This window comes from Elephantulus edwardii, unplaced genomic scaffold (genome assembly GCF_000299155.1).
Source record: "Elephantulus edwardii isolate Elephantulus edwardi_28Jun2011 unplaced genomic scaffold, EleEdw1.0 scaffold00254, whole genome shotgun sequence".
Lineage (NCBI taxonomy): Eukaryota > Metazoa > Chordata > Mammalia > Macroscelidea > Macroscelididae > Elephantulus > Elephantulus edwardii.
The window spans coordinates 1,886,730-1,904,123 of record NW_006400004.1 but is presented as its reverse complement, the minus strand read 5'-3'; the positions used below and the strand labels follow the sequence as shown (position 1 = coordinate 1,904,123).

The window sequence follows — 17,394 nt, the reverse complement described above, 5'->3', positions numbered from 1 at the left end:
TTTTATATCATTATTCAATAGTATATTGTGTATGTCTGCAGACAGGAATTACACATTCTTTACTTTCATGTTCCTTAACTTTAATGTTCCTCACATTCTGTCTGGCAAAAAGTAATTCTTGCATAGTCCCAGCAAGAGCAACATATCTTCAAGGAAAAAAAAAGACTTAGAGAAAGGATATTATTAAAATGAAAATCAAGATCTAGTAAGAGCTATGATGCAAACTCAATTAACAAAACAGATATAAAGCATAAATGCTAATATTAAGCTGTTAATACGTCCTCAAAATATATTTAGACTATTAGTATCATTCTAAAAATAATAAAATATTAAAAAACCACAGAAACCTTCCTCAAAATATTCTACACTCAGAGATCAATTAATGGTATGCAAACCTTACATTCACATTTCACCTTTTCTCTTTATATATCTGATTCAATATAACATTTTGGGATACCGCTGTTATGTGCCACTGAGTCAGAACTGACTTACAGCTGACCCTCCAACGAATATTCAGAGGCTACAAATCCATGGAAGGAAATTACTTCTTTCACAGAGCATCTGGTGGACTTGAACCCTTCATCACAGCTGACCCTCCAACGAATATTCAGAGGCTACAAATCCATGGAAGGAAATTACTTCTTTCACAGAGCATCTGGTGAACTTGAACCCTTCATCAGTGTGTTGGCAAAACACCTCTTTATGCAATCAATAGGCCACCACATCTTCCTAGGTACCTGTAACCATGTCAGAAATTTCATTGTGTTCTACTAGTGAGTAGAACAAAAAGATACAAAATTGAGATTACTGAATCATTATTAACTATTTTTTAAAATATAATATCATTTTGGGATGTGGTAAAATAGAGCAGAAATAGTTTCCTTTTCAATTCTATTCCTTTATAAATGTTCTGAATGCAAAGAGGGTGCCATTACAGAGATGAAGATGTTAATGATTTAAATAGGGGTAATATTAATATTTGATAGTTTTGTTACTGTTAAGGCTATGAATCGCAGCAACTTAATGATCTGAAACTTGCCTGATCCTGCACCATTCTCATAAATTTATGTCTTCCTCAATTCCACTGTGGTAATTATGACAACAATACATTTTGTTGAAGATCTTCCTATACTTCACTGACCCTCTACATGTCTCAGCATGATGTTTCTCTCTAATGATGAGATCATCCTGAAAATATGCCCAAGGTAAATTAGATGAAATGTCACCGTTCTTCCTCTATGGAGTACTCTGGAGGCACTTCCTTCAAGATAGATTTTTTGTTTGTTTGGCAATCCATGGCATATTCAAGACTCTTCAAGAACATCACAATTCAAAGGCATTCATTTTTCTTAAGTCTTCTTATACACATTGTCCAACTTGAAGATATGTAGGAAGCAACTGAAAACACAAATGCTTAAAACAGGAATATTTTAACCTTTGAATTAACAACTTTACTCTTGGTTTGATGGGGATTTTTATATACATAAAATTTTTATTTTATACTAGTACATAGGGTCACTATCCATTGCAGTCGACTCAACGGCACACAACAATAACATACTATGACAAGTTTGGATATAGGAGTGGCAACCACTTCCTAAACATGCCTCTAGAAACTCTATGAACTTTAATAAATGTCAATAGTTGTAGAGGGGCTTCTGGGCGTTTGTTCATAGGTTGCTATAAGTCGTGTTCGGCTCGAAGACAATCAACAACAATAGTATCATATTGGTTTACTTACAGGGTTTGTATACATCGTTTTTCACACTGGATTTTTCTCCTTTCCTTTGCCCACCTCTCCCTTCACCCTTCAAATTGTGCAACCTTATGATTAAGTTCTTCCCCTACTCCACTGCCCATCCTCACCCATCTGCTCCCTCTTCCTCATCTTGGATCCTTGTACAGGTTCTACAATAATGGTCTTATACAGTATTTGTCCTTAGGAACTGAGTTGGTTCACTCTAGTGCTTCCCAAGTTAGGTAGTAATTGACAAAATCAGTACTCCTGCATGCTGCATAGTATTCCATTGTGTAAATGTACCACAATTTCTCAATCCATTCCATTGTGGTTGGACATCCTTGACAGCAGTATGAGTTTCCCCAATGTAACACATTTTGATTTCTGCTTACAGCAAGGATCAATAACCTTGGTAAGATTCACAATCAACCTGTAGATCCAAGTAAATTAAAGTTATCGACAACTTCAATCTTCTATCTATCGTGATGCTGTCTCCTGCAGCATTGGTGAGGTCTTTTTTCTTGATGTTGAGATGTAATTCATAGTGAAAGCTCTACTCTTTGGTCTTCTGCAGTACTTTTCTGTAAGCAAGGTTATTACATCTATATAACACAAGTTTTTAACGATTCTTCCTCCAATCTTGATTCCATATTCTTCATATAGTCCAACTTCTTAAATTTGCTCAGCATATAGTTTGAATAGGTATGTAAGCTTTAATCTATGAAAATTTGTACTTGCATTTAAAAACTGTTTTGACTTTTAAATTCTTTAAATTAGAATGCTATACCAACTTTTTAAAAGAAACTAAGTTACCATACTGAACTCAACCATGCACTTCTTACATCTGACCATGACAGTAAACCAACCCAGAATAAAAAAGTATAAGACTTGTAAGACTCAAAAATTCTCTTCATCTAATAGAATAAGATATTAGAGACTGCTAAAACTGTTGGAAGGGAAAGATCTGTCCAAAGGCACCCAAGATATCCTAGTCATTTATTTCTAATTCAACCAGGAAAAAGAGGTTAAAGTTAACAATAGCATATTGTTGTTGTTTTGTACTATAGAATTGGAACCTATCCATAGCTGACCCCCCAGTGGGTTTTCAGAGAGATTTAATTGTATGAGAGGAAACTGCCCATCCTTCTCCCATGGAGCAGCTGGTGGCCTCAAACCACGTGCCTTTGGGTTTGCAGTGTGGCTATACACACACACACACACACACACACACACACACACACACACATACATACACACACACACACACATATATATATCTATATTTTATTTTCATTTTCAAAAAAATTTTATTGGAATTCCATTTTTTGTTAGTGTGTTTACTGAAAAAAAATGATCTTGACTCAATATATAAGGCAAAGTAAACTTGCAAGGAACTAATTTTTTCATCATTTTGGAGGAGCCAGGAGGTCATTAGCCTGATACCTGTGGTGTCAGAGATCCTTAAGATTACTCTTTCCATTCCATGAACGTTCATGACATTTCTGGTGGAAGCTGAACAACAGGCATGGTCACAAAACCTGCACTTCGCCAAATATGAATTCTTCATCCTTTCCTTAAAACTTGTCCCATTGAAAGCATAAAAAGTCAGACCCTTCACACCTTTAATAGGTTTCCATGATAAAAACAAAGCCTGTTCTTACAGCTAAAAGATGTATACTCCACCATTTCAACTTCCAGTAACTGAATTCCTGAGTGGTGTCTTGATGTCCATGGCTACTGTTTACTCTTTAAGACCAGAGAAGAAACACTGGGTTTGCAATGCAGCTTCTTTCCACTAGGCCATCAAAGTTCCCTACCAATAACTTAGCTGGGTGTTTTGCCAGGTCTATAGAGGTAAGGAACTTTTATTTGTACTGTATAAGTTTCATTATTTGAAGTTCAAGTTAATACATTAGATCTGCAACTACAGTACTTAAATAAATATCCCTGGAGCCATCATTATAGTAAGAGATCTTATATTTAGTTAAGTAACAAGTCATAAGTAAAACACAAATTCTCTGTCATTTTAACAAGCAGGCAATTTTTTAATGCAGAACTGCATAATAATCAATTATGTAGATAAATTTAAAACATAGATGATTAAACCAGAAACAGTCTCGACACCAAAACATATGATGTTATGGCTAACCTTGAAAAATTACTATAAAATATTTAAGGATCATCAAAAAAGTACAGTAATAATAACAATTAAATTACTAATGATAGAAATTACATAAGAAAATATTTTCCATAATGTTAAGCATCACAATAAACTATTAATCATGTATTATCTAGTCAGTGTTTTGTTCAGTCATTCAAATCAGTATACAAACTTAAAACAAGCAGGGTGGACTCAAACTGGGTTACAGGATTAACTTGTAGTCACTGAGCTCCATCTACAGGCAGGAAAAGACATTTCCTACAATACTTGTAGCTTCCCAAAAGATAAACTGTAATATTACAGACTTTTAATAAAAAGTCTACTTAATTCAGAGGTTCTCAACATTGGCTGTACATTAGAATAACTTGGGGTACATTTTCAAATTTTTTATAGTCTCATATAAAAATTTCTCATAAGTTGATCAAAGTAGGGCCTAGACATTAGTATTAAGTTCTTTCTGTAATTCAATAATTGATGTTGTTATTATTGTTAAGTGCCATTGAGTTGCAGGCGACTCATAGCGACCCTATGAAGGAGAGTTCTCAACGCTTGGGTCTGTCATCCTCTCTCCAAGTTCATAGGGTTTTCGGAGGCAAGCTATTATGGAAGTGGATGCCACTCCTCCTTCCACGCTTGTTTTAATCGGGGAGCTCTACCCCACTCTCTGTCCGCATTGGGTAACCAACCATTAATGCATTTGACACATCATTGTCAGTGTTCAGTCTCAGAGCAACCACAAGTGACCGCAGGACAGCAACTTGTACACCAGAGCTATACGACCTAGAGGAATGTCTGAACAAAAACAATGAAAGACAGGCCTGAGGGTATCAATAATTGATACTGATTTACATTTTTAAAAGTATAAAATAACTTTAGTATCATATTTTATTTCTTCTAAACTTACTTAGCTCCAAAGGCACTGATGTTTTTATTTGATTTTCAAAGGTTAAAACCAAGTTCACTTGATTGATAAAACATCTTATCCTAAGATATATCTGAGGTAACCCTACCTAATAGCTGCCACATATACACAACTCAAGAAATCATTAGTAATGAAGAGAGTGAGTGTTTCATGCTATTTTGTACCTTCAAGTAGGAAATGACTCATAGTTGACCCTCCAGCAGATTTTCAGAAGCAGTTAATCACATGGGAGGAGACTGCTCATCTTTTTCCCATGGAATAACTGGTGAATCTGAACCAAGTGCCTTTGTGTTGGCAGCACAGCTCCTCAACACGAAGCTAAAACACGAAGCTAAAACTCAAGATATCAGTGGTAATGAAGGGAGTGCATGCTTCACAAGGAGTGGAATAGGAATCTTTACTGTAGTGGTTCTTAACCATAGACGAACATTAAAATATCTGGTGGTCCCTAGAAGATAATCAACTTGACTACACCTAGCAACAGCATTTAATATATTAGGCTCTGAAGATATAAATAAAGCATGATGTCTTAAAATACATTTTGACTCAGGAGGTTTAGGTAAAGGTGTGAAATCAGACTTTTTCCTCCCTAACACATTCCTGAGGGAGATATTTTTCAAGAGGTAAGAAACTAAAAAAAAAAAAACCAAAAAAAAAACAAACCCTCATCAAATTCCATAGCAGAGGAATCCAGAGAAACAAACACTTGAAAGTAACCATTACATTTGTCAGTGAGAATGCTTGTGTGAAAACAGCTAAAAGTGGATTAGCAAGGAGAAAGCCATATTATGTGTATTTAAAAGACAAAAGTAAAAGGAAAGAAAAAGTGAAGTCAGAAAATAAAATGCAGTACATTTGCAGCTTCTTATCTTTATTCTTCAATGATGAAAGAGCTTAAAACCTCTTCATGAGCTAAGACAATGGACTCAGTGAACAGAACAAAGTATAGTGAAAGAAAAGGATAAAATAATTTCAGATGAGGAGATGGCCTCCTGACATTAAAGCAGAAGAGATTTACTGCTGGTTGTTATCAATTAAGCCCCTAACTCATGGAAATGCATGCACAAGGAATGAAAAGCTTTGTGGTTTCATACCATTCACAAGATAAGGGGCAGACTGACAAGTGTGATCTCTTAGGTTTTAACCTGCTGATGTTTCAAAGCAGATTTTGAAATTTTTTAACATTTTAGTCTGGAAGTTAACGCTAAACGCTGTTCAGCATCCTAACAATATGTAAGCCTTCTGTGACAGAGTGGCATTGGCTGCTCATGAGATACATTGGCAAGAAATGAAGCCTAGGTTTCACTCATGAAAAATAAGAATTTTAGGTTGAGGGTCAGATAAAGAGAAGAAAACCCTCAACAAGATGGACTGACATTGTGACTATATGAAGGAATATTTTTTTTTCTTCTTGTTCTCTTTGGAGGGGAGAGTGCGGCAATGAATGAGTGGAAATCCAAAACCTCTGTAAATGTCTATTAAAATTAATAATTTAAAAAAAATGGCTGTGAGCATCTTACAGATCATAAGAATTATACAGGATAGGGTAAAGTTCAGATCTGTTGTCTACAAGGTTGCTATGAGTCATAATTGACTTGATAGAACATCACAGCAATTAAAAAAAAAAACACTGAACTACTATAGAAGAAACTGAAAAATCTGGAGGGGTAAAAAAAAGAATTTATAGATAAAGAGGTACAAGCCCATAGTAAATAATCATAAGACAGAGAAAGTACAGCCAATACAGTACTAGAAATAACAGAAATATGTGAAAAAACAATCCAGAGTATTAAAAACAATATAACAGATGTTTCCAACATGGAAGAGGGACAAAAAAGCAGAACAGAAAAAAATGGTACAGAAAGTCAGTATGCTGGAAGACAGAAACCTTACTGAAAACACAGTAGAAAAAAAAAAGACAGGGGGGATGAAAAGAAAGTGGTAAGAATATTAGAATCATATGGGATTATATAAAAAGGAACAACATACATGGGATTATATAAAAAGGAACAACATACATATGACTGGAATTCCAGAACACAAGGGGAAAAACACTGAAAATATTATGGAAGAGACACTAGAAGAAAACTTTCCTGCGCTCATGAAGAACGATGAAATTCCCATTCAAAAAGATGCAAAAACCCCAGACTAGATCCCAAAAGAAAAACATCAAGACATAATCAAATTCTCCAAAATCAAAGATAAGGATAGAATACAAAAAGCAGTACAAGAAAAACCAGAGTCACCTACAAAGGACAACCAATTAGATTAAGTTCTTTTTCTCAGTACAAACCATGCAAGTAAGAGGACAACAGAATGACCTATATAGAAGGATGAAAGAAAATAAATGCCAGCCAAGGATTCTGAACACAGCAAAGCTGTCCATTAAATACAAAGGAGACATAGTACCCAGAAACAGTGACTAAGCAAAATGGCATCAATAAAACCTGGTCTGTCAATAATCACACTTAATGTTTATGACTTGCATGAACCAATTAACAGGAAAAGTTGTAGAATGGATAAAAAAACCAAAGCCCATCAATATGTGGCCTACAAGAGACACATCTAAGAAATGAGGAAAAAGATGGACTAAAAACCAAAGGCTGGGAAAAATATACCAAGCAAATGACATACACAAAAAAAACCCAGGAGTGGCGATCCTAATCTCTGACAAAACAGATTGCAACATGAAAAACCACCAAAAAAGATAAGGTTTGTTGTTGTTGTTATGTGCCATCAAATCACCTGCAACTCATAGTGACCATATGTTCAAGAGCCCTGAACCCTGCTCTATCCTGTGCCAATCTCACTGTCTCCGACACACCTACCCTGATTACCCAAGTCACTGAATCAATCCACCTCATAGAGGGTATTCCTCTTATGCGCTGTCCCTACATGCTCCCAAGCATGATGATGTCCTTCTCCAAGGACTGATCTCTCCTTGCAACATGTCTAAAGTATGTCAGACAAAGCTTCAGAATCCTTGCCTCCAAGGAGCAGCCTGGTTTAATCCTCTCCAGGTTGAACATGTTCGTTTTATTAGCAGTCCACAGCATATTCAATACTCCTTAAACACCACAGCTCAAAGGCATCAATTCTCCTTGTAACCTCCCTAGTCATTTTCTAGCTCTCTGACACATAGCAAGTGACTGCAAAGAACATGGCTTTTATCAGGTGCACCTTAGTTTCCACAGTGACACCATTCCTCTTCAGTACTTTAGAGAGGTCCCAAATAGCAGACTTTCTCATTACAATACGTCTTTTAATTTCCTGACTGCTGGTGCCAAGAGTACTGATTATGGAGCCAAGGAAACTAAAGCTGTTAACAATCTCAATCCTTCACCATCCATCCTGATGCTGCTATTAAATTTTAAAAATGTAATTTCTGTCACATTACAGACCAAATTTTTAAAATAACTCATAATCCTTAAATGTCAGAAAGCATATTCCTTAAAAGAGAAAAAAATATTCAGGATCCTCTGTATTTTGTGTATTATAAACTTGCTTATTTGTCTTTAAGATTTCATTAAAAATCATTGGGTTGATGAGAAGAGCACAACTCTATGCTGCGTGTGTGTGTGTGTGTGTGTGTGTGTGTGTGCGCGCGCGCGCGCGCGTGTGAAGTTTCACTAAAGTGAGGTGTCAGTGAATCAACTATGAAACAGTGCTGAGTACTTGACCTTAAGGTGAACTATATTTTTTTAAAAAACAACAAAATTAAAGAATACTCCTAAGTACAATTTCTGAACTCAAAAGGTTATACCCTCCATGGAAACCAAAAGCTCGCTGCTCTGGAGTCAATCCCTACTCACAAACAATCCTCTAACTCAGCTGGTGGGTTTGAACCACTGATCTTTTAATTAGAAGCACAACACATGATGTAGTACACAATCAAAATTCCTTTTTCAATAGAAAGTTTAAGAGAATTCTTCACTTATAGAACAAAAATTTGAGAATAATATAGTGATAATATGGTATTGCCTTTTTAAAAAATTTTTTCTACATGAAGTTGTGAATATGACAGAAAAAAATCTCATTTATATACTTAGCTCTCTCATCTCAAAATATGAGCCATACGAACAACACATATTGTACTGGTCAGAGCAACAGTATTTTAAATGTAGACTGTATAACTGGATAGGCATAGTAACTGGGGATATGAGGGTAGGTTTGTCAGAGACAATGAGATTGGCTCAGGACAGGGTAGGGTTCAGAGCTATTGTGCATAGAATTGCTATGAGTCACAAGCAACTCAATGGCACATAACATCAATAATTATAACAGTAGGCTCAAAGGTGAATTTCAGGAGAATGCAATATCGAAGAACAAAATTCAACAACCTCCATTACTAGAAGGAAAATTTTTCAGCATTCACTGCCATTTCATTTATGAAACCAATGAGATAAGAACTCCTCTTGAAAAGATAGTTCACACATTTTTCATGCCCACACACTTTAGCTGTGACAATTTTTACACATCTAAGTTATCTGATGTGATCTCATTTTCTTTCTGTATGTTTACTCTGCTGTTCTCATTGGTATTAAACACTAGCCCTGAAGGCAAGTGAGATAAAAGTTAGGCTACTAATTAAAAAAAGCTGGCAAATAGAGTTGAGCTGCTAATCCAAAGACCAAGTCTCTCTGGTGGTTCCGATCTACCCAGTGTCTCCTGGGGAGGAAGATGGGCAATCTTTTCTTGTGTAATTTATAGCCTTGGTAACTCAGTGGAGTTTCCTGTGAGTCAGTATATTTGATGGGAATGACAGAGTCACTTCAAAGCAGAAACATGATGTAGTGTGCTCCTATAAAAATTCACAGCCAAGGAAACCTGTCTTAGAGGGTCTCTATGAGTCTGAATTTAATTGAGGGCAATTTTTGTTTTCACATTTAGCTAACATATGGTTTACCTTACACAAAACAATTTTTAAAATCTTTTAAGAAAGAGTATGAAGTGAAATTTGACTCACAGGACCACTACTTTATTTACTGTAAAAGTGGCTTAAGTCCATAAGGAGATCAGTTTCCATAACTGATTTATTTATAAAATATTATTTAAAAGTTTATTTTTAAAAATAATTGAGTAGATTATTCAGTCTTATTTTAAAATATAATAGCAATAAAGAAAAAAATACTAAAACACAGTACCTAGAATCACAATTATTCACTGACCTTCGGCTCACTGATTTCTTCTCCATTTCCCCTTCACCAAATGATTTAACACTGGCACTTGTGTCTTTTTTTAACTTCTTTGCAATTCTTTCTCTCATCAGGTTCTTCTCATCATCATCAATATTTTCATCATGCTCTGCACTATCATCTTCTCCACCCTGTTGAAAAGAAAATTGGATATTTGCGAGGCATTCAATTTTTCCTTTCACTTCCAAAGGTAGACTCTCTACATCACATTCTATGGCAGGTCTTTTTCATTTTATTTTTCTGAAAGGGCTTAAAAAAATCTGATCCAGGTGGGAATACCCCTTATAGTCTGCTCTAGGTTAACTATGTAAGTTTATGGCATAACGTAGAAAGGGTTTTTGGGTTTTTTTATGCCCATCAATTCCCTCTGCAGTAGTCTGTTCCCTCAGTATTTTTGTTGCTGAGTGCTGTTGAGTCTGAACCAACCCACAGCCCTCCAGCGGGTTTTCAGAGGCAGTTAATCAAATAGGAGGAGAATGTCCATATTTCTTCCGCAGAGCAGCTGGTGGATTTGAACTGCATGCCTTCAGGACTGCAGTGCAGCATCTTACCATAAGGTCACCTGTTATAATGCAGCTACCTACATTTTCTGTTCTTACCCCATTCACTGGGAAATGTTGATCCTGGATGTATACTGACCTATTACAGTAATTAATTAAAGTGGAAAAGTTATAGCTGAAGAAGCTGAAATTTCTTCCTATAATCTTAGTCATTCTAATTACTTTCTTTTTAACAACATTCAAAGGTTCCTCACCTTACTTAATGCTCTATATCATCTGTACCTCCCTGACATAATCTAAAACTTCTATCCAGCCAAATTATTACACTAACTTGTTGCTCGCAAGTGAGCAAGAAGTACACCTGCCTCACCATTTTTAGAGCTGCTATTCATTATTCTTGTCCCACATATCTGGATTCCTTGCCTCATGTCCTTTAGGTATTTACTTAAATGTTCCCCTCAAAGTGATGCTTTTTTTTTTTGCCTCTTCAAATCACCCTACTAAAGTAGCACAACTGTTCCATCTCTAGTACTCTCTGTCCCCTTTCCCTGATTTACTGACCACAGTCTACTTCTCTCATCTGAAATATGTTTTATCATTTATTAGAGAGCTCTGGTGGCTTAGGGAACTGGATGCCAACCAAAAGGTGCAGTGTGGATTCACAAGCTCTATCTCAGGGAAAAGACAGGCAATCTCCAATTATGTGATTTAAAGCCTCTAAAAGCCTGCTGAAGAGTCAGCTATGAGTAACAGAAAGAAAAGAAGTAGGAAGAGGGAGAAAAGAGAGAAATGAAAGACCTACTATCATTTTTTTTTTCTTGTGATTCTTTGATTGTGTGAGTTACAGTGAGGGAGGAATTTTAACTTGAGGCTGGCTGGTGGACTCTCACAGCATAAGTTTTCGAAGTCTGATCTTCAAAGCACCTGAAGTGCAAAATTCTAGCTCTTGCTCTAGATTTCCTCAACATAAATCTAAATACAAAGTGTGATTGTTTTCAGCAATCTAGTCAATGAATTCTTAAGCCCAGAAATTTTTAACCACTGATCTAGCTAGGCCTTCTATGGTTGGCCCTTAAAAAATCTGAAAAAAAAAATATCCTACAAATCCGTAAAACTTTTGTGTGTTGATGTGGTACATTTTCCTGGGATGAAGATCTACAGTTTTAGTCATTTCAAATTAGCTAGGACACAAAATAGGTTAATGAACTTAAACTATCCTTAAATGACCTCCCACTGGTAACCTTAAGACAAATCATTACTTTTTTTAAGTTAGAACTTGTTCTTACTTTCCAGATGCATATTACTATTAAAAATATTTTTTTACACTTTTTAATCTTAAAATTTATACAACTGGCCCAATTTTTTAAAAATTCTTTCCCCAACTTAACTTTACCCTTTCTTTTGTGCCTATCCTGTCAGTATTACCCCAGTCACACTGTCGTGCTTTCATCTGCTGCAATACAACTCCTCCTGCTGTGTAGCCTTTGTAAATGAACATTCCTCTAATGTAAAGTGTTCTTCTCTGCTCTTAAAATTTAAGACTATTTTTCAAACTGTAAATTTCAGCTTGTGTTTGCTAAGCAAGGTACTAAATCTCCTTGCTTTCATGCATTAGCATCCTGCTCACTGAGCTTAGGACTATCTTTCTTTATTTTCTTTTTTGACCAGGTGAACTCTCACTTATGCAGAATGGTCAGAGAAAGTTCTCTGCTGACTGTGGAAAGAGATAAAGCTGTGTTTAGCTGTATGAAACTAGCATACTCCCTCATGAAGTATATATATATAATACCTAGATCATAGGTATTTATACAGAACAACATTTGTATAACTTGGAAAAACTTAAGCTCTTAAATGAAATTTAACATTAAAACAAACTGTCTTGTTATCCATTTTCTTGTCTGGTAAAACTAACAAAGACAAATCACTATATTCTTGAAGAAAAATCTTCCAAAATGTATCTTTAAGTAATAATAAAAATCATTGCTATAAACATTCCCCACTTACCAAGTGTAACACTTGCCCATGATCATTTAGAATTATAACAAAATACAGGAAAATAAGGCCCAGGAATAGATGGTATACCAATTGACATATTTCAGCTAACAGATGTTGCCCTTGATGTGCTCAACAAGTTGTGCCAAGAAATCTGGAGAACAATCACTTGGCCAACTGACTGGAAGAGATCTATATTTATTGTCATTCCAAAGAAGGGTGACCCAACAAAGTGTGGAAATTATAGAACAATATCATTGACTTCACATGCAAGCAAGATTCTACTGAAGATTATCCAAAAATGACTGGAACAGCACATCAGCAGAGAACTGCCAGAAATCCAGGCTAGATTTAGAAAGGGTCGTGGTACTAGGGATATTGTAGCTGATGTTAGATGGATCTTAGCTGAAAGCAAGGAATACCAGAGGAATGTCTATCTGTGTTTCATTGACTATGCAAAGGCATTTGACTGTGTAGATCATAACAAACTATGGCTGACTCTGAGAAGAATGGGAATCCCAGAACACTTGATTGTTCTAATGTGAAACCTATACTTGGACCAAGAGGCAGTTGTCAGAACAGAGCAAGGAAACACTGCATGGTTCAAAGTTGGGAAGGGAGTACACCAGGGATGTGTCCTGTCTCCATACCTTTTCAATCTGTATGCAGAACAGATTATCCGGGAGGCTGGGCTCTATGAAGAAACGTGTGGTGTCAGGATTGGTGGAAGATTCATCAACAATCTGCGCTATGCAGATGACACAACCCTGCTTGCTGAAACTGAGGAGGACCTGAAGCGCTTGCTGCAGAGGGTTAAGGACTGCAGCCTCCAATATGGACTGAGGCTCAATGTTAAGAAGACAAAGATTCTCACCACTGGACCAATTGGCAGCATCAGGATGGATGGTGAATAGATTGAGATTGTACACAGCTTTAGTTTGCTTGGCTCCACAGACAACACTCTCGGCACCAGTAGCCAGGAAATTAAAAGGCGTATTGCCATGGGAAAGTCTGCTGTTAGGGACCTCTCCAAAGTACTGAAGAGCAATGGTGTCTCTCTGGAGACTAAGGTGTGTCTGATACAGGCCATTTGCTATCACTTGTGCATCAGAGAGTTGGACAATCCTAGTTTTTTGAAGACATAAATTACACACACAGATAAGGAAATACTCCAATACAAAAAAATTGAAATAATATATGCATAAAAAGAAAAGTAATCACTTTTAAAAGACATGATAATATAATGTTTTGTAAAAAATTTGAGCATTTTAATTTTTCAAATGTATATTTATAATAAATACTCACATCATCTGAATCTTCTGTTGCATCCTTCTCACTAAAAAAAATAAGTTAAAAAGAAATTTTTTTTTAAAATAAAAATAACTTAATTATTCAATAATCTGAAAACATAGACTAATTTGCTGTTAAGAATATTCCAAAGTTATTTCATTCTAGTAATCTTAAAACCTTCTTCCATCAAGGTGATCTCTCAATTTTTAGCAACTCTAGGAAGGTGGAAACATTCTAAGTAATATCACACATTTAAAAATATCAAATAATTATAATCAAATGTTTATAAAAATAATCAAAGTTCTACTCCATTTGCAGATGCACATTTTCAATAGAATGAGAAAAAAAAATATCTAATACTTGGAAACAGATAAGCCCAGCCACAAAATCCAACAGTGCCATTTTGTGAACAAAGGTCTTCAGAAAACTATTTTTTCTTTTGGTCCGAAACACTTCGACTACAGAAACCAATTCTTCAAGTAAAATTATATTGAGAAAGGATGATTTTTTTAAACAGGACTCTGGAAAATTATCTAAACTCAATACCACAAGTGTTCTTGTCACTCTCCTTCTTAAAGAGAAGCAACAGAGTCAGACAATCTTCTGTTAACTCCTGAAAATATGTAAGAAGTAACTCTGAAGCAGAGTGTGAATCTTCACAAAAAAGTTTCAACTCTGTTTTGCCCCCTCACAACATTGAGACAAAATTCTTCAAGGGAAAAAATGAACAAAGTAACTTTCATAGCAGTGCCCTAACATTCAAACTCTTCTAAATTTTTAGAGTTTATTAATTTTAAATATAATTAGTTCAACAATTATAGACAGTAAAAGTCATTAAAATGCTGCTCTCAATAATGCTTGAAGCTCTACTACCTAACTTCTGTATCAAAATGTCTTTATTTTATACTATGTTTGAGAAGAACATTGTTCGAAGTGATATAGCACTTGTCTATCAGTTTGCTATACTAAGATAACTTGGGGTTGCTGTAATAATGAACCCTGTGCCACTGGTGTCAAATGGCATAATGATTACCCATGGTGAACAGAGTTTGGTAGAGCTCTCAGATTAAGACAGGCTTGAAATCAGGGTTGGCATGTACTTTTTAAACAACTGGCCTTTGCAAACTTGATTAACATTAGAGAAATGATGCCAGTTATAGAACAGGGTTCAGATCTATTATTCATATGGTCACTATGAGTTGTACTTGACTCGATGGCACGTAACACCCCCACCACCACCACCACCACCACCACCGTTATTGTCATCAGGTTGACTACAATTCATAATGAGCCTACGACCAACAGATCTGAAGTTTACCCCAACCTGTGCCATCCTCATGCTCTTCCACCATTTTTAAGCTGATTGTGACAGTCACCATGTCAATCCGTCTGAGGGTCAGCCTCTCTTCCTCTGACTTTCCACCTTTCCCAGCCTTATATCTTTTTGCAAGAAAGAGCTATTCTGACAACATGTCCAAAGTATGTGATATCACGTTTCACCATTCTTGCCTTTTAGGAGCACTTTGATTGTACTCAATCCAAAATAGATTTGTTTGTTCTTCTGGAAATCCATGAGATGTTCAACACGCCTCTCAAAAACCACAATTCAAAGGCATCGATTCTTCTTTCATTTTCTTTATTCATTTTCCAACTTTCAGATGCATACAAAGATAGTGAAAAACACTATGGCTGACATCAGGTGCACCTTAGTATTTAAACTGATGTTTTTGTTTTTTAGTACTTTAAAGAGGTCCTTGAGAGCAGATTGCCCCAACACAATACATCTTTTGATTTCTTAACAGCTGATACAATGGGTATTGACTGTGGACCCCAATAAAAGTTTACAAAAACATTCTATACACAAAGGAAACAAGAAAAATTATCAGATCTAGAAAATAATCTAGCTTCACACCAGCATGTACTTACCTTTCAACAGCCGGGACAGAGCTGAGATGTGGATCATCCTTCAGCAAGTCATGACTACTCTTGCTTTTTCCTTTCATGCTCTGAAAAGGAAAGTGTAATAAAAATATAAGAGAGGAAAAGTCTTCTTAAAAACACATTGACAAATTCACATCACCTGTAATATTGATATAATGTGATAATAAAACATGTTTGGCTTAAACTGATGACCTTTGCAACTGAGTGTTTAACATTTGACGAAGCTCATTTGAGTGTTTCTATGTTGTTTTTAGGTGCCAGTGAGTCCCCTCTGACCCAGAGATGTTACAAACAACAGCATGAAACAATGCCCAGACCAGCACTGTCTTCACAATTACTGCTGGACTTGAGACCATTGTTGCAGCTACTATGTCAATCCAACTCACAGGAAGCTTTCCACTTTTGCAATGGCCTCTACTTTATCAAGTCTGCTGTACTTCTCCAGGTACTATCCTCGAATGAGAACATGTCCAAAATGTGAAACAAAGAAGCCTCACTATACCCTTGCTTCTAAGGAGCATCCTGGCTGCGCTACTTCCAAGACAGATTGCATTGTTCTTCTGGCAATACACGGGATATTCAATCTTTGCAAGCACTACAACTCAAAAGTGCATCTTCTTTATTCATTGTTCAACTTTCGTAAGTATATGTTGTTGTTATTATATTCCATCAAGTACAAATTACAGTGTGACCCAATGAACAATAAATCATAGAAACCCTGCCCTATCCTATGCCATCCTCACAATCTCTGAAACACTTACTCCCACTACCAGTACTGTCAGTTCACCTGGTTGAGGACCTTCCTCTCTTTCACCATTTCTCTACCTTTCAAGCACGATACCCCTCTCCAAAGAATAGACAGACTCTCCTAACAACATGCCTGAAGTATATAAAACAAATTTTTAACCATAGTTGCCTTCAAGAAGCACTCTGGCTGCACCTTCTCCAAGACATATGTATGTATCTCTTTGTTCCATGGGATGTTCAGTATTTCTGTCCAACACCAAAGTTCAAAAGCAACAATTATTCTTCTGTCAACCTTAGTCATTGTCCAACTTTCAGCAGTAGAGGAGATGATTGAAAAGACCAATTCTGCTGTGCCAGCTATGTGTCTCAGCTAGAATACTCCAGCACTCAACCACAGTGCCATCCTGTCATGCCACCACTGGCCTCTGATGGGCCCAGCCCCATGATTTTATGTGTGCCTGATTTTCTGTCAGAGCACAGACATCAAGCCATAGAAAGACGGCCCAGGAGCAGACGTTCAGAGACAAGAACTTTCTCCCAGAACTGCTAGAGAGAGAAAGGTTTCCCCTGGAGCTGATACCTGGGATTTGGAGTTGGAGTTTCCTAAACTGTGAGAATGATCTGTCAGTTTGTTGAATTGGGTACATAAGTTCCATCCTGTTAGTTATTTCATAGCATGGGTACCTTTATTGCTTGTTTATCATTGTTCTAATTAGTACAGCACTTGTCTGTCAGTTTGCAATACTGAGGTAACTTGTGAGTGCTGAGATATTAAAAGCTGTGCCATCAGTCTGTCAAAAGTAAGAGGGGCCACCTATGTTGAACGGGTTTTAGTAGAGCTTCCAGATTAAGACAGACCAGGAAGCAGGACTGGCCATCTACTTTTTAAATAGCAGGCCTCTGAAAAC

At 36.4% G+C, this 17,394-nt stretch overlaps 1 protein-coding gene across 1 annotated transcript in view; it reads right to left on the bottom strand.

Moving 5' to 3' along the window:
- Positions 1–17,394, bottom strand: part of CWC27 (CWC27 spliceosome-associated protein homolog (S. cerevisiae)) — a 288,670-nt gene that overhangs the window by 242,734 nt on the left and 28,542 nt on the right. Inside the window, exons 7-9 of the mRNA XM_006899364.1 lie at positions 15,725–15,804; positions 13,814–13,844; positions 9,990–10,147 (exon numbers count right to left, since the gene is read on the bottom strand). Of these exons, the coding sequence (XP_006899426.1) occupies positions 9,990–10,147; positions 13,814–13,844; positions 15,725–15,804 (269 nt within the window). The remainder of the gene's footprint in view (positions 1–9,989; positions 10,148–13,813; positions 13,845–15,724; positions 15,805–17,394) is intronic.